At 44.7% G+C, this 18309-nt stretch overlaps 1 protein-coding gene across 6 annotated transcripts in view; it reads left to right on the forward strand.

The window, feature by feature from the left end:
* Positions 1-18309, forward strand: part of LOC116974451 (neurobeachin-like) — a 395937-nt gene that overhangs the window by 273381 nt on the left and 104247 nt on the right. For all 6 annotated transcript variants that reach the window (XM_033022898.1, XM_033022900.1, XM_033022902.1 and 3 more), the window contains 2 exons: positions 16181-16298; positions 16734-16836. In XM_033022898.1, the coding sequence (XP_032878789.1) occupies positions 16181-16298; positions 16734-16836 (221 nt within the window). The remainder of the gene's footprint in view (positions 1-16180; positions 16299-16733; positions 16837-18309) is intronic.

Genomic DNA, 18309 nt, shown 5'->3' on the forward strand with positions numbered 1-18309 from the left:
AATTAACCCACAAACCTGCGCGTCTTTGGAGTGTGGGAGGAAACGGAGCACCCGGGAAAACGCACATGGTCACAGAAGGAAAGTACAAATTCCATACAGACAGCACCCGTCGTCAGGATCGAACCCGGGTCACTGGCGCTGCACTCCAGTTACTCCAGCACATTGTACCTATCTAAGCTAAATGGCTTGTTTATTTGCTGCAAATGCTACTGGATCCGAGAGGGAATTTTTTTAAGGAGACCCAAGTTAAGAGAAAGTTAAGAAAGAGGAATTAAAGAAGCAAAGTGGGTTTGAGGAAATTCAAACGTATGTAATCCAGATCACTGGAGCGTTGGAGACTAAGGGGAGAGCTGACAGAAATATAAAATCATGAGGTATAGATAGGGCAGACAGTCAGAACCTTTTCCCAGGGGTGGAAATGTCAAACACTAGAGGGCATTGCTTTAAGATGAGAGGAAAAGGTTTAAATGAAATGTGCGGGGCAAGTTTTTTACACAGAGATCTGTGGGTTCCTGGGACATAGTGGCATTTCAGTGGAAATCAGCCTGAAGAAAGGTTTCGGCCCGAAACGTTGCCTATTTCCTTTGCTCCATAGATGCTGCTGCACCCGCTGTGTTTTCCAGCATTTTTGTGTACCCACACAGTGGCATTTAACAGGCTTTTGGATAGGCACATGGATATGCAGGGAATGGAGAGAAATGGATTGTGCGCAAGCAGAGGAGATTAGTTTAACTTGGGATGTCCAGCATGGATATTGTGGGCCAAAGGGCCTATTCCTGTGTTGTACTGTTCTATGTTCTATCAAATGAAGATTTGAGTGGGGTGATCGGATCAGGGGTGGGGTTGCGGTGAATTGGGATGGGATAGAAGAGCAGGGATGATGGGTACAGTGTCCTCTGCAGTACTGAGGAAGTGTGTCATTGACAAGTAGACTTGTTTGAATAAAACAATAACTCTCAACACATGTTGCCAGATCTGACTATTTCCAACGTTCTCTGTTTTTATTTGAGAGAAGCATAAAAGTGTGTGGGAGGTGGAGTCTTGAAGCATGAGAAGCTGATTACAAAGGTGATACAACGGTGCAATGGGTATAGATGCTGCCTCACAGCAACATATACCTGGGTCGAAACCTGACCTTGCCTTCTGTCTGTGTGGATGTTGCATGTTCTCCCATTAAGTAAGAATTTCATTGCTCTGTTTGGGACAAATGACAATAAATCACTCTCGCCTCTTGACTCTTGACCACGTGGGTTTTCTCCGGGTGCTCCAGTTTCCTCCCACATTCCAAAGACTTACAGACCCGTAGGTTAATTGGCGTCTGTAAATTGCCCCTAGTGTGCAGGGAGTGGATGAGAAAGTGGAATAACAAATAACCAGTAGGAACAGATGATGAATGATCGGCGTGGACTTGGTGAGCTGTAAGGCCTGTTTCCATGTTGTATCACTATACGGAACCTTGATTTTAAGATTAAAGCGTAAAAAAAATTAATTGCCATAAGTATCGATAACAGAACAATGAATTTCTTACTACAGCTAACAAGCTAACAGTCTTGAAAAAGTAAAGACACACAGATATATACATAAGAATAAAAATACTATCAATAAATGACCATGAGACTAGGCAATACCAACAATAATATTTGGTGCTATATTAGAATTCAATCAAAAAATAATTACCTCTCCTCCAAGAAATTAGAGCGCATCCACTCTGTCTTGCCACAAAAAACTGATGATACCCAATCACTGTCCCTACAATCTCCTAATGTTACTATTCACATCCATATATCCCTTCGTTATCACCTCTTCCACAGCCAACACTGGTCAATTGTGGGCACCACTTTTCTTTAGTCATCAGTGCCAGCTCTGATTTGTTCTGAACCTTTTCATACCTCTAGTTTCCCTCTCCCCTGACTCTCAGTCTGAAGAAGGGTCTCGACCCGAAACGTCACCCATTCCTTCTCTCCAGAGATGCTGCCTGTACCGCTGAGTTATTCCGGCATTTTTTGTCTATCTTCAAACTAAAGCAAACAACTTTTTTTTAGCAATTGTTGTCAGTATTAACCCTTGGTGAACTGCAATGTGTGAAAGATACTCCAGGACGGAGCTTGGAGTAGAATATCCATTTTGGGAATTTGATGTCAAGCATGTGAACATTGTCAAGAGTCAAGAGTGTTTAATTGTCAGATGTCCCAAAATGGAACAATGAAATTCTTACTTGCAGCAAAACAACAGATATGTAAGCATAGTATTCTTGTTAAACCCATAATTAACAACAAAATAAAGTTCTATATATATATATATACATATATATAAAACAAATAAACAAGCAATAGTAATGCAAAGACAAAAATAATGTCTCCAAGTTTATGTAGTTTGGAGCTTATTTGGAGATTATAATGTTTAATATCATTGATAGTTGTAGGGAAGCAGCTGCTCCTGAACCTGGACATTACAGTTTTCAGATTCCTATACCTTCTCAATGGTAGAGCAAATTCAGTGGAATTAGGACCTCAATGCTGTAAACAATGGCTTGGGAAAAGACATTGATATTGCTTCACCAAACATGAAGATTAATTATAAACATTTGCTTTCAGGTCCTTTTTTATATCTTCCAGCAACGTATATATTTTACACCTACATTATTCACTGTGGAATAGTTCAGAGATGCAGCGTGGAAACAGGCCCTGGGTCTCACCGAGTCCTCGCTAACCATTCAGACTAGTTCCCATTTTCTTATCCACTGGATTAGATCATATTCAATGTTATTCAAAGGCATAGAAAGAGGTTTACAAAAGTGTTGCCAGGACTGGAAAATTGTAGCTGAGGAGAGATTTAGTTTAGTTTAAAGATAGCCACATATTGCCACCTCAGCGTGTCAGTCGGCATCTTGAAGAAAATGGATAGGAAACGTTTTGGGTGGTGATCCTTCCAGTTTAGAGATACAGCAGGAATGCAGCACCATCGATCATCCATTCACACTAGTTCTGTGTTATCCCATTTTCTCAGCCAATTACCCTACAAATCCGCACGTCTTTAGGATATGGCAGGAACCGGAACCAGGGAGAACATGCAAACTCCACACAGACTCCACACTCCACAAGTTTGAACCTGGGTCTCTGGCGCTTTGATGCAGCAGCTATACCAGCTGCAGCACTGCGCCATCCTAACAGAATAAATAAATATGTTTGAATGGTCGATTAACTGAGCAAAAAATATATATCTTGTTTAAACAAAAGGAGGCTGTATGGTCAAACTGAGTTAAAGATGGAAATAGGTCTACATTCCTTATAATCTTGCTTTGCGTTTTAAGTGGGGTTAATTTGGGAATTTTATTCAGTAGCTTGTTGGTTAAAAGAATTGACTGTGAACCAACACCTTCTCTTTGTGTTGACGTCGAGTAGATTTTGAATGTCCATTGCAGTCTGAAAAGCGAGAACTTTAATTTTCTTTCCCGTGATTCCCAGAGTAGAAAGTTGGAAAAGCCTTGAAGGGCATTAGGAGGCACAATGTCACAAACATTTTGCTGCTCAGTAGTTTGATGTACTCATTTGCTGATCCGAAAAGACGAGAATCAGAAATTGGATTTGTGTTCTTAGCTTCTTGCAGACTTGCAGGCATATGAACCCAGCCGATAGGTCATTAACCCTAGAGAAAACAGCTTGCGTTAATATTGTCTAATCCTGTATAATTAGTCAAATTACTGCACGCCAACCAGCTTGTCATGAGTTGTCAGGTTGGCGTGCACACTGGGGTGCCTCGCTCCCCTCGGAATGCCACTGGGTGGGGAAGCCACTTGGCTTGAACAATGGCAATCTGAAGTAGGGGGAGACAAAAAAAATTGCCAAAATCTTTAAACTGTTAAAAGATGAATGTTGAAACACATTTGGGCAATTAGGATTTCTCAAAACAGCAACCTCAAAATTCTGTTCCCCGCTATCTCGAACAAAACTCGGTTTAGGATTAATAACAATAAAAAGATTTAAATTATATAATTACAAGAGGATAAAATACAAATTATCTAATAGACTCAAATAAGATTATCAGCTGCCAACGTGTCCTTCCATGGGAGCTGCTTCCACACAAAAGGGCGTGATTAGCATAAATTTACAAGAGCCCTTGTTCCTACAGCACGGGAGAGAATGTGTATTACGTTTGCATTAGTACAGAATTGCTTGTTGTGCTTTTGGCAATGACAAATAAGTCAGTGTAATTCCATATTATGGTGGAAATGATGCTCCAAATTGTGAATGCATCCTGAAGGTGTCACTGGCAATAATCTTCAAAGCCTACACTGGGAAACAGGGCTGTATGTTTTGTGGATGATATACTGCCAATGACAGGAAGAATTATATGACTGAAGACAAATCTGTAACATGTTATTAAGCAATTTCACGTGAATAACAGGATAAAAGGATAATGGATGAGGGTGTCATTATTACCTTCACGTAGTGGGAAAGCAAAGCAAAGGTAGAGAGACAAGATTAATTGGGGGATGGTGCAGCGTTCATTGCTCACCAGTCCTTTGTGCTGCAAATGGGAGTTTTCCTGAGATTCCAGTCCTTTAAGTGCTCAGAGCCACATTTAACACACTTGGCAGAATGAGTTGAAAACTGACACGGCGTGCTTCAGTTGCCTCACAGCACAAACCCGTTAAGTCTCTAAGCATGCCTATCACATGCCGGGTACACTAAAGAACAAAATATGAAGACAACTAGCAAGACTTCCTCACTGCAGCTGTTGTTTTACAAGATTTCCGATCAGCCTCCCTCACCCCCCTGCAGAATATATGAATTTAGAAGATGGTATTGAAACAATCTGAAGGGGCTCTGTCGGCTACATCCCGTGAGTCGGTGGGTGCAGAATAAGGGGCTATCATTGGGACGGTTGGTCAAACAGAGGGAGATGATGAGGAATTTGGCCTGTCAGAGGGTTGTATTGTCTGTATCGCCTGAATTCTCTACCAGAGCTGTGAATGTTGTGTCATTAAGCATGTTTAATTATGAGAAAGATAGAATTTTGGATTACAGTGGATTCATGGTTATAGAGATTAGGAAGGAAATGGAGGTGCAGCTAAGGAAAGACTCAAATTGCTGGAGTAACTCAGCGGGTCAGGCAGCATCTCAGGAGAAAATGAATAGGTGACGTTTCGGGTCGAGACCCTTCTTCATTCTGAGAGTCAAGGGTCAGGTCTTAACAGTCGACAGGCTAACTGGACATAATGCCTGCTCCATCTCCTGCCATGTTTAACTTTAGGTTTATTATTGTCATGAGTACCGAGGTACAGTGAAAAGCTTTGTTCTGCATGCTTTCCAATCAGATCAGATAGACCATACATAAACACAAGTGCAATAGGTAGAGCAAATGGGAAGATACAGAGTGCAGAATATAATTCTGAAGATTGTAGTGCAAGACTACAAAATAGTGTAACATTTCAAAATCATGGTTTTCTAAATAAACTCGGTCTGATTTTGTAATTTTGCACAACGATGCAACTCCAAAGCTGCGGTCGTAAGTACACGGCAATTTCAACAGCGCATGGAAAATAGATGATATGTTAAATGAATTATGACAATCCCCACCCACAATTATCTCCATCTGGTTTATCACTAGACAAGCTGCTGACCTTGCTAAATATCTTTTAAAATATACATTTTTCTAATATTTGATATTATTTGTTTGTTTTTAAATCAGTTATTTCTCGGACTGCAAAATTTGTGGTTAGTGTGCCATTTAAGAGCAGCAGCTGGTAGAGTTGTTGCCTTACAGTGCCAGATACCCGGGTTTGATCCTAATTATGGGTGCTTGTCTGTACAGAGTTTGTGCATTCTCCCCGTGACCCATGAGGGTTTTCTCCAGGATCTCCGGTTTCCTCCCCTCTCCAAAGACGTACAGGTTTGTACATTAATTGGCATGGTACAATTGTTAGTGTGCGGGATCTCTGCTCGGCGCAGTCTTGGTAGGCCGAAGGGTCTGTTTCCGTGCTGTACCTGAACAAAACTAAACTAAAGCTGCTACCTCTGAGCGCTAGAGACCCAGGTTGGATCCTGACCTCCGGTGCTGTCTGTGTGGAGTTTGCACGCTCTCCAGCGTGCGTTTCCTCCAGGCGCTCCAGTTTCATCCCTCATCCCAAAGTCGTGCAGGTTTGTAGGTTCATTGGATTCTGTAAATTGCCCCTAGTAGGGAGTGCATGCTATAGTGGGATAACACAGAACTAACGTGAATGGGTGATCAATGGTCAGCATGGTCTCGGTGGGCCAAAGGACCTGATTAAATGCTGTATTTTGTATACTATAAAACACAAAACCATTTAAAAGAAGGATTTTATGATGTACTAGACTCAGTCGGACCCGTTAGGTCCCTGTAACACGGGAGGCCTGGTCCCCCAACGCAACCCGTTCCCCAATGCAATATTCAACCACTCACCTGTTCCCTTAATGCAACCCGTCCCCCCACGCAATATTGCACCACTCACACATAGACCCCAACTACGCAGGCGGAGAGGAGAGCTCTTCAGCGCGTCGTCCACAGAGCACAGAGGATCATTGGGACAGAGCTACCAGCCTTGGAGGGCATCTACCATACACGGTGCCTCAGGAAGACTGTCAGCATCCATAAAGACTCATCACACCCCTGTAACGGACTGTTTGAACTACTTCCCTCCGGCAGACGTTACAAGGCCTTCTACGCCCGTACCTCCAGACTCAGAAACAGCTTTATTCCAAGAGCTATAGCGGCTCTGAACCGGCCCTGCTGAGTGCCCACCACCCCCCCTGGACTGTCTCCCTCGGATGGTCACGACACACAGCTTATTTATTTATTTTACTTTTCTTTTTCATCGGTTGGAGCTGCATACTAAATCTCGTTGCACTGACGTGCAATGACAATAAAATATATTATTATTATTATTATTATTTCCCCTCATCCCTCAGCACTCCCTCCCCCTCCTCTTCACCCTCCCTCTTCTTTCCCCTCTCCTCCTCCCCTCCCCAATCCCTCCCTCACCACTCCCTCCCTCTCCTTTCCCCTACCCTCAGTCACTCCCTCCCTCCATCCATGTAATGCAGCATCTGCAGTTCTTTCCTCTACAGGTCATTCATTGTTAGCTTTGGTTTAGATCCCGTTGACTTGACGATTGGACCAGTTTGCATCATGTGTGTGTATGTGTGAGTTACTCAAACTCAGCGCAAACTGCTCGGCCACCCTGCAACCCGACTCTCCCTCCCTCCCTCTGCCCACTCTGGCTCAGCCGCCGCTCGGCCAGTCCCCGTCCTGTCCGACCTCCCGCTGCTGTCGCTCGGCCCGTCCCCACCCTGCCCGCCCACTGCTGCTGCTCGCCCCGCCCTGCCCACCCGCCTACCTGCCTGCCTGCTCGTTGCTGCCGCCGCCGGGCCACGGGAGTTGGGGGGGGGAAGGAGTCGATGTTCGTCATGGTGGGCACTATGAGTTTCGATGAGCTGGTGGAGAAGATCTCCGTGAATGGCGTGAGGGTGAGCTACCGCAACGGCGGCGGCGGAGGAGACTGACCTGGGGGAACGGGTAGACGGGACCACCATTGCCGCAGAGGGCGGGTGGGGGAGAGAGGTGAGTGATGAGGGAGAGAGAGAGAGACAGGACCAGGGCATCCACTGGGCCTCCACTGAAACCCCCCCGCGGCCGCCTCCGGTGGTGGGGGAGACAATAGACAAGTTACTGTGAGGAGGGTAGAGAGGAGTTTGTGAGTGAGGCGGGACAGGTCACCGCCGGTGGGGCAGGAAGGGGCGTCGCCATCCCGGCCGTGGCATTGACTGACAGGAGAAGAGACCAATCTGCGTGGCGCTGACTGAAGGAATCGGCGCACGTGCGCTTTTTAAGGTTTTTAAACCTCGATAACTTTTACAATATATCACCGATCAGAAGGAAACTTGTTGCACTCGCAGCACAGGAGAACGGTGAGTAACCTGGCGAAAAATCGTAGTGCTATCACGTACCATTTTTGCGCAAATAGAAAAACCCTGCAAACCGGAAGAGCACACGATCAGAGTTTTAGTTATGTATAGATTTTCTGTCTGGGTAATTTTAAGCACAAAACTTAGTTAAAAGTAGTCATTCTAGTAGGTACAAATTCTAATGTTTTTCTTCTTTGGACAGATGTAATACCAGCACGCTAACTCTGAATATACTGAGAGTCTGTGTTATAATCATGTGACACAGATTTCTTTGAGTATGAATTTTGATCGTAGTTTTACATCACATATCAGTATTGAATTATAAAACAACATTGCAAATTCTTTCAAGGAAATCAGGAAACTATATTAAATATTTATATCTGTGCCTAATATAATAAGATAGATTGTATAATGTAAAATTGTGCTAATCACAACTGTATATTTCCTCGAGCATTAGCACGACCTACTTTAACTAATGACTTTGGTCTGAAATGATCACAGTCAATCAATGATTGAGGAAAATGTTCAACCTATTTATAACAGCCATTATATTTCCCTATTTCACCCCTTATTCCACTTTAGGCTTAGGTTTATTATCATCACGTACCGATGTACAATAAAAAGCTTTGTTCTGCAGGCTATCCAAACAGATCAGATATACTCTGCATAAATATAATTGTCAAATTCAACTAGACAAAGTCCAAGTGTAGAAACAAAGAACTGCAGGCGCTGGTTTATACCAAAGATAGACACAAAGTGCTGGAGTAACTCAGAGGCTCAGGCAGCATCTCTGGAGTAAAAGGATGGGTGACATTTTTGGTTGGGACCGATCTTCAGAATGACCCAAAGTGTCACCCAACCTTTTTCTTCAGAGATGCTGCTGGAGTTACTCCAGCACTTTGTGTCTATCTTTGTATAAAGATAGACACAAAGTCCAATATCCATGATTTGGTAGACGTGAATTGGCATGTACTAGGTGGGTTGAAAGACCTGTTTCCATGATGTAGGACTGAACTAAGCTGTTTCCCTTCAATGCCATCTTCATTTTAATGTAGGGCTTTCCACCAGTTATGGACTTAGTATCTAGCTGTGTATCTCAGTCCCCATTTTATTTCGCCTTGTTTTTGTAGTCCTGTTCCGAAATGAAAAAATGAAGAAATTTGATTTTTTTCACATAATAGATAAATGGTTACAGTGATTCTTCAGACGAGAGTCTGTCTTCTCATTTGTGGCCAAGTTAAATGACAATGTGGCGAAAATAAATTCTGATTACATGATATCTTACATTCCTTTATCTTATGCCAATTGATAGCAGTAACTATTGCAATCTTTATTGATAGCAGTAACTATTGCAATTGGGTAACATTTGTCCACAGTAAGGTCACACAAAGAGCATCGAGGGAAATGACCATATTTATGATCTGAATATGTCATTATAATTTTAACAACATAAGATGATTTAGCTAAGAAATATGTTCTTACATTGTCCAATGATAAGTCACAGTAGAAATAACACTGTGTTGCTAACTTTGTTTGCCATCGATCTATAGGATGTTGTAAAAAGGTGAAGATCTGAATTAAAATAACAAATCTAATAATAAGAATATATGTTACATACTATTTAGGATGGTAGAAAAATAATATTGCTTTGTAGTTACACTCCTGAGCAGTGTGTTCCGAGATGGTCTTCCAAAGGCACACATTAGATTTTGTTACATTCCCTGTGATGGATTGTTGCTGGTTTTCAGTACAACAAAATCAAGTAGAATTAAGTGCATTAGTTTAACTGTTGAATGACCATTGATACAATATCAATGCTGCATTGTTTCCAAGTGTTTTAGTGCAGAACTGAAAGGAATACAAACCTTTAGATTAATCTGTAAAATGAAATAATGTGTTTTACCTCTATCCAAGCCAAACACAAACACCGATAATGCATTTTTAGAGATGAATCTACGATCATCAAGGAATAGATTGTAATGAGTTCAAATAGTTTAAGTAACTTTAGCTGTAGAAAATACCTGTGTGTAATGGAATGAAAATGAGATTAATATTTTAAAGCTAGGCTAAAGGTTGACGTGTGAAAAATTGAGTTAGTTTGCAAAAAAGAAATTTGTTTCACTGAGTAAAAATTGAGGTCAGTAGGCCAGAACTCGCCTTGCTCTTTAGATGAATGAAATGAATCAAACAACACAGCTACAAGGAAGCGCGCCGATGTGTAATTTAATGATAAAGTTGCATTCATTGTGCTGAAGATGTTTGTAATATGGTCAGTGTGGCCTTTCATAATGACTGTAATGTTAGTATAATATATGCCCTACTTTTAAGTGATTTCTGAATCTGGTAGCTGTGTTTTTAAATGTTTTGAATGGTTCTGGCCTTATTGCTAGTTGTCCTTTTTTGATTTACATTAATGCCATGTGTTTTTGGTTATATTAAACAGCATGAAACTCATCTGCTAGTAGTATCTTTTAATTACTGTGTGCAAATTTCATCTGTAATTGAAACAAAAAGCTTTTCAGCCATCTTCCCAAACCATCTTGACAAGCTGAAACCTGAATGTTATTTTCTGGTGCTGCGATTAGATTGAGGCTGAAGTCTCCAGCTGGCAGGCCTGTCTATGACTGGAGGCTGCCTGTCCCCAGTGCTTGTCATTTGCTGACATGCCTGACAGGACAAGGAGAGCTGTCCCAGACACATTCATTAGATGCCATTTTCTACAGCTGGTCTAAAATGAGGGCTGCACTTCATCATGGTAACTACGGACTAACTCTGCCTGGCCCCTTGTTGGTTTTAACTAAAGCCATGTTGTTTTAACAATTTCGGCTTTGCAATATTTTAAAAATCCTTTGACATGTTTTCCTTATATTCCCCTGAAGCTCAGGTCTTATACCCTGCATTGACATTGATTCTAAATCCAAGCTGCTGCTGCGGTTGAGACTATTGTGACGGGATATCGAGTATTTTATTCATTCATGAGATGGTGGAGTTTACCTTTCACCTTATTGTTGACTGCCATTTCTTTAGTTCATGGTCTCTATGACAACTGTTTAAATTGGGATGAGTAACTGTCATCTAGGGTATTACTGAGAGAAAAGTGTTAGTGAGCATAAAGTCCCATAGATAGAGCATTTCAACATAATCCAATTTTAATTGAGCTCAAGAGACTTTGATGTGTTGCGTAAGGTCAGGAAGGAGCTATTCCAGAGAGAAATTAACCCAGCCTTGCTAGGCTTCCATACTACTGACTGTCACCATTTTAAATGAGCATTAGCATCAGCCTTAACCTTCCCCTGCGGAACATCTCACTTCACTCTGCCTCCTACCATATGCGAAGGTCGGTGGGGAGGGGGTGGAGGACTGTCATCTTTTTTTAACACCTCCTTGATTAAGTTTGAAAAGCATGAAGCTGACCTGAGATGCAGAGAAAACCGTCGATTGGACACTTCTTTGCAAGTAAGGGTGGGAAAATCAAGAATGGAAAAAAGGATTATTTTCACTTGTCAGTTAGAATCCACTTGATTTTCTCTTCTTCAAAGGAAAACTGCTTTTAACCTGTAACATCGTAACAATTAAGTCTTTTTGGGTACCAAATAACATTAAAATCCGCAGCCATTTGTTTTCTCTTTTAAAAAGGCCCAACGTTTAGAACTGAAAGCCAACAACAATCTGTTTAAATGCTAATTTGTGTCTTTTTAATTCTGGTTGGTCTTTTGTAAGAAGAAATAAGCCCCTTTGATCTATTTCAATACATCACTAAATCCTCTGCTGTTCTCAGAAAAGTTCTCGTAACTGGAAAAATGGAGAGTAAACTTTCATAGGTTCCTTCATTAACCATTTGAGAATGTTGGTATTATTTCTAATTCATTTCTCCAAAGACTTTAATAAGCAAATGGATTGTTCTGCATGTGTAATGCCCATTTCTTTACGTTTATTATTGACTAGACTAAGTGGGACCCGTTGGGTCCCAGCCACACTGGAGTCCTGGACTCCCAACGCAACCCATTCCCCAACGCAATATTCCATCACTCACCCGTTCCGCCAACGCAACCCGTTCCCCCAATGCAATATTCCACCACTCACCCATAGCCGCTAACTGCGCAGGGTTCCCGTTGTGATGCCCCTGATCTACCCTCCTCCCCTCACCCACACACTCCACATCTTGCCCTTCCCCCCTCAACCACCCCCCCCCATCCACTCTTAGCGGCTCTCTGGCAGCGCAGCCATTCGCGCCCATTGGGTTCTCATTGTGACGTAGAACACGCAGGTATTACTGCGCAGGCACAGCTGACAGGCACGACAAGTGGAAAAGGGATTTATTAAAGCTTAAAATGTGAATAACTCTTAAAATATAACAACAATTTAAACGTGAAATATGAGATTTGTCAGTCCATTCCTTCTTGTTGCATCTCTTGTTGCATTCTGCAGCCGGAGGACGGCTTCAGGCGGGGGCTGTCGGGGGCCGGTGGGGGGAGCATTCTGCAGCCGGGGAGGGGGAGGGCTTCAGGCGGGGCCTGTTGGGAGGGGGGGGGAAGCGCTGCCGTGGCGTACCGCCGCCTACCCGAGCCGCTGCCTACCACTGCCGCTGCCTACCACTGCGTGGTCTGTCGCTGCCCTGGCCTACCACTGCACTCCCCACCGGCTTCAGGCGGGGACCAGTGGGGAGCATCATGTAGCTGGGGGAGGGGTATGGCTTCAGGCGGGGGCTGGCCTGGAGCGTGCTGTAGCCGGTGGATGGGCACGGCTTCAGGCGGGGGCTGGCGGGGAGCTTCCTGCAGCCGGGGGAGGGGGACTGCTTTAGGCGGGGTCTGGTGGGGGGGGAAGCGTGCTACAGAAGTGGCCCACTGTTGCCGTGGCCTACTGCTGTGTGGCGGGGGGGTGTTGGGTGGGAGGGTTGTGGGGGTGTGTGCGCGAGGATAGTGTGGGGGGGAGGGGGTGAGTGGGGCTGGGGGGGAGTGGGGTGGGAGGGGAGGGGATGTATGGGCGGGAGGCGTGTGGGCGGTGAGTTGGGGTGGGGGGGGTGTGGGGGAGGGGGGCTGTGTAAGGGAGGGGAGGGGTGTGTGTGAGGGAGGGTGGGGGGAGTGGGGGACGGGAGGGGGTGTGGGGGATGGGGCATGTGTGGGGGAGGAGGTGTGGGGGAGGGAGGGGTGTGTGGACGGGGGGGAGGTGTGGGCGGGGGGGGAGGTGTGGGCGGGGGGGAATTGTGGGGCGGGGGGACAGAGCTCGGAGGACAGACGGGGGTTGTGGGAGAGAGGAGGGTATCACGGGGGAGGGGGGCAGGACCAGCAAGGGGGACTAATGGGGGAGGGGCTGGAGCTGACGGTGCGATGTGGACTCACAGCTGTCGCTGGTCGCTGGGCATTCTCCGCCGGGATCAGAGTCTCCGCTTTCCGTTTGGCGACATCTACATCTACCTCGCTTCCGGTCCCTCCGAAAATTGTGTCCGGTTGGAAACCTCCACTGGCCATCCTCAGCTCCAGTAAAGACGCAATGTCACAGGAATGGGCGGACCGTCCTGGGGAGTGACAGGAGAAAACACCAATCCATGCGGCGCTGAACGGCAGGAGAGGAGATCGATCTGCGCACGGGCGTTTTTTAAGATATTTTAAACCTCGCTACCTTTTACATTAGAAAACCGATCGGAACGAAACGTTGTGCAATCGCAGCAGAGGAGAACGGTGAATAAGCTGGCGACAAATCGTAGCCCTATCGCGTACCCTTTTTGCACAAATAGAATGAGCGCGCAAACCGGAAGATAATAAGATCAGAGCTTTAGTTATGTATAGATTGTAATATTTTAACATTGAACATTGGAATCAAGAGTGTTTAACTGTCAAAGAGTAGGGATTACGGGTACCTTTCAGAATGGCAGGCAGTGACTAGTGGGGTACCGCAAGGCTCGGTGCTGGGACCGCAGCTATTTACAATATACGTCAATGATTTGGATGAAGGGATTCAAAGTAACATTAGCAAATTTGCAGATGACACAAAGCTGGGTGGCAGTGTGAATTGTGAGGAGGATGCTGGGAGAATGCAGGGTGACTTGGACAGGTTGGGAGAGTGGGCAGATGCATGGCAGAGGTTATCCACTTTGGTAGCAAACACAGGAAGGCAGATTTTAATCTAAATGTTGTCAAGTTATGAAAAGGGGAAGTACAACGGGATCTGGGGGTCCTTGTTCATCAGTCAATGAAAGTAATCATGCAGGTACAGCAGGCAGTGAAGAAAGCGAATGGCATGTTGGCCTTCATTGGTCGGTGGGGGCGCTGCAAGCCGACAGCCCTGCCAGCAGTGTGTCAGTTTCTTCGACTTTTTTTTGTGTGTTTAAATGTGTGTTTTTGATGTTCCTCTGTGTGTCTTGTGTGGGGGGTGGTGTGGGGGGGTAAGGGGGAAACCACTTCGGTCGCCTCCTCCACAGAGAGGCAGCTTTTTCCATCTGGCCTCCCCCATGGCCTAACAGCAAGGATCGGTGCGGCCTTTCCCGGAGACGTGCCCGGGGCTTCAGCGGCGGGCGCAGCGGGGACTCTCGGCATGGAGTGGGCGAGCCCTCGCCGGAGGGGAGCGCTCCATTCGCTGGCCCGCGACAGCCTGAAGCCGCGGTCTGCAGAACTCCGGCCTGCGGCCAACTTCTACCGCGGGCGCGACGTGGATTTACCATCAGGAGCGGGGTCCCTCGCCGGGGACCCCTGGAGGGGCGCTTCGACCGCCGGCCTTGCAGTCTGCGGTGCTTCTGGCTGCGGCTCGGCTGGAACTTTAAATCTCCGACCGCCGGCCTGCGGCCTACACCTGCCTGAAGCCGCGGTCTCCGGTAGAGAAGCACCGATTAAGGACTTACCTGGACTTTTTACCTTGTCTGCACATCTGGACGCCAGCAGCGGCGGCTGTGGAGGGTTGAGGTCCCGACCACGGGGAAAAATGGAGGAGGACTGGCCAAATTTTGTGCCTTCCACCACAGTGATGAATGCTGTGGTAGATGTTTGTGTTACATTTTTTGTGTGTTTTTGTGTGTTCTTTTTCATTGTATCGCTGCTGGCAAATGCATTTCACTTGCACTTTATGTGCAAGTGACGAATAAAACTGATTGTATTGTATTGATTGTATAACAAGAGGAGTTGTATAGGAGCAAAGAGGCCCTTCTGCTGTTGTACAGGGTCCTTGTGAGACCATACCTGGAGTATTGTGTGCAGTTTTGGTCCCCTAATTTGAGGAAGGACATTCTTGCTATCGAGGGAGTGCAGCGTAGGTTTACAAGGTTAATTCCCGGGATGGCAGGACTGTCATATGCTGAGAGAATGAAGCGGCTGGGCTTGTATTCCCGATGTTGGGGGAGTCCAGAACCAGGGGCCACTGTTTAAGAATAAGGGGTAAGCCATTTAGAAAGTAGATGAGGAAACACTTTTTCAAACGGAGAGTTGTGAGTCTATGGAATTCTCTGCCTCAGAGGGCGGTGGAGGCCAGTTCTCTGGATACTTTCAAGAGAGCTAGATAGGGCTCTTAAAGATAGCAGAGTCAGGGAATATGGGGAGAAGGCAGGAACGGGGTACTGATTGTGGCTGATCAGCCATGATCACATTGAATGGCGGTGCTGGCTCGAAGGACCGAATGGCCTATTCCTGCACCTATTGTCTATTGTCTATTGTCCATATGTACAACCAACAGAACAATGAAATTCTTTCTTGCAGCAACTTAACAGATCCATAAATGCAATACACACAGATAATATATATATATTTTTTTTAAATCAATAAAATAATACGCAGAATACTGGTGCAAAAACCAAAGTCCTTAGCGCAATCAAAGACACCACATTAGTTCATAGTTGCTGAGGTTAGTGCTGGGCAGTGTTCAAGAGCCTGATGGTTGCTGGAAAGAAGCTGCTCATGAACCTGGAGGTCACGGTTTTCAGGCTCCTGTACCTTCTTCCCGATGGTAGGAATAAATATGGACATTATAGTGTCACTTCACACAAGAGAATTAGAGCTCTCTGCCAAAATAACAGAGCAGCATCCTGCCTCAACATGCACTAGCCATTGTGAAAAATACCAATTCAATTGTACCAAAAAAACTGAAAGGATTAGTTTATTTTTTTTAATTTTCTATATATTCATGTCACTTCAATATTTTGTGAAGATGAGGTGCCTGTTTGACATTGTTATGCATTTATTTCACAAATGTAAACTTAGACCAGGGACTTTTCTCACATTTGCATCTTGTGCTCTGTGAATCAATAATATTAAGGTATTTTCATGTTTTAGGTCCTTGCTTACACAGAGGGTTTACATGGAAAATGGATGTTCAGCGAAATACGGGCTGTTTTTTCAAGACGGCATCTCCTCCAGAACACAGCGCTGGAAGTTTTCATGGCCAACAGAAGTATGTACCACTACAAGTTTAGTTTTCTGATGTAAACTCATTTAGATTGGTGGCGCAGCTGGTAGAGGTGCTGCCCCACAGTGCCAGAGACCAGGCTTCAATCCCGACCTCAGGTGCTGCATGTGTGGAGTTTTCACGTTCTCCCTGGTGGGTTTCCTCTGGCTGGGTTTCCTCCCACATCACAAATACGTGAGGGTTTGTAGGTTAATTGGCCTCAATGGTCTGTAGGGAGTGGATGCGAAAGTGGGATAACATAGAACTAATGGGAATGGGTGATTGATGGTCGTCGTGGACTTGATGGGCTGACTGGCCTGTTTCAATGCTGTATCTTTAAACTAAGCTAATGTAAATGCATGCTTATAATGCTGCTTTAAATTTGTCTGCTCTTTGTTGTATCATTCAATTAAAACATTTTTTTTTCCTTTTTCTCCGCAGCGTCTGTGATGTTTAATTTCCCCGACCAAGCTACAGTGAAGAAGGCTGTATATAGTTTACCTCGTGTTGGAGTTGGCACCAGTTATGGTTTGCCACAGGCCAGGTATGAATATGGACCTTCATTTCTTCGTTATCCAATTATTAATCTCAGATGCAGTATTCCTAAAGGATTTTTTTAAACTCAGCAAATGATAATATAAGAGTCAATAAATTCTTACTTGCTGCAGCACAATAGAATACGTGAATATGTAAACATAGTACATAACGGGTAAGAGAAAATAAGAAAGAAAGAGTTCAATAAATAACAAATATAACAAAAAATTATCAAATCATTGACTATTTCTCGTCATTAGTTACTTGCAAGGTATTAAGTAGCCTGATTATATTAGCTTACTAGACTAAGTGGGACCCGTTAGGTCCCATGTTCACACGGGAGGGCTGGTCCCCCAACGAAATATTCCACCTCTCCACCAATTCCAATATTGGTGGCCAGTGGGGGGGCTTTCTTGAGCGCTATTATGGGTGTTGTGGGCTGATGGGACTGGTTTCCAGAGGGCTAGTATGGACATTGTGGGCCAAATGAATTCTTGGGGTGGCAGTCACTCAAGCCTGATATGCTGGCAGCTCACTCACGGCTGGTGGGCTGGCAGTTGACTCACGGCTACTCCTTGAAATTCCATTTCAAGCAGGGTGCAAGGCCACTAAATACAGCGAGTTGTGACCTCTCCCTCCTCCATCTTGCAGAGACTGTCACGCCCACACTTCTGGGTTTTATAGTCCCTCCCCCCTCCCACCAGAAGGGGAGTGATTGACAGGAGAGAGAATCTCAACATTTTTTAAACACTAATAACTCTTTTATTTTTCATCAATGGGAAACATCCTCGGCACCTGATGAGCGGAAGGGGACTGAGTAAGATGGCCAAAAATCACAGCCGTACATTGTAGCGTTTTTTCTAAAATCAATATAAAGCACAAACAGGAAGTGGTCAAGATTAGACGTTTAATTATATAGAAGGCAAGGCAACTTTAATTAGGCAAGGCAACTTTAATTAGGCAAGGCAACTTTAATTAGGCAAGGCAACTTTAATTTGGCAAGGCAACTTTTATTAGGCAAGGCAACTTTAATTAGGCACGGCAACTTTAATTAGGCATGGAAACTTTAATAAGGCACGGCAACTTTAATTAGGCAAGGCAACTTTAATTAGGCAAGGCAACTTTAATTAGGCAAGGCAACTTTAATTAGGCAACACAGCTTTAGCATTTCCAAACCAAAGGCAACACAGCTTTAGCATTTCCAAACCAAAGGCAACACAGCTTTAGCATTTCCAACCCAAAGGCAACACAACTTTAGCATTTCCAAACCAAAGGCAACACAGCTTTAGCATTCTCAAACCAAAGGAAACACAGCTTTAGCATTTCTAAACCAAAGGCAACACAGCTTTAGCATTTCCAAACTATATTTTCAAACCACATTAAGGGCATTGACAGGTCAGTAAAACCACTCACAGTTTAGTAGACATGTGTTCAGTGTTATTCACAGCTCAGACTGAGAGACGTGACCCTCTCGCTCCCCCAT

Source organism: Amblyraja radiata, chromosome 6, assembly GCF_010909765.2.
Source record: "Amblyraja radiata isolate CabotCenter1 chromosome 6, sAmbRad1.1.pri, whole genome shotgun sequence".
NCBI classification, from domain to species: Eukaryota; Metazoa; Chordata; class Chondrichthyes; order Rajiformes; family Rajidae; genus Amblyraja; species Amblyraja radiata.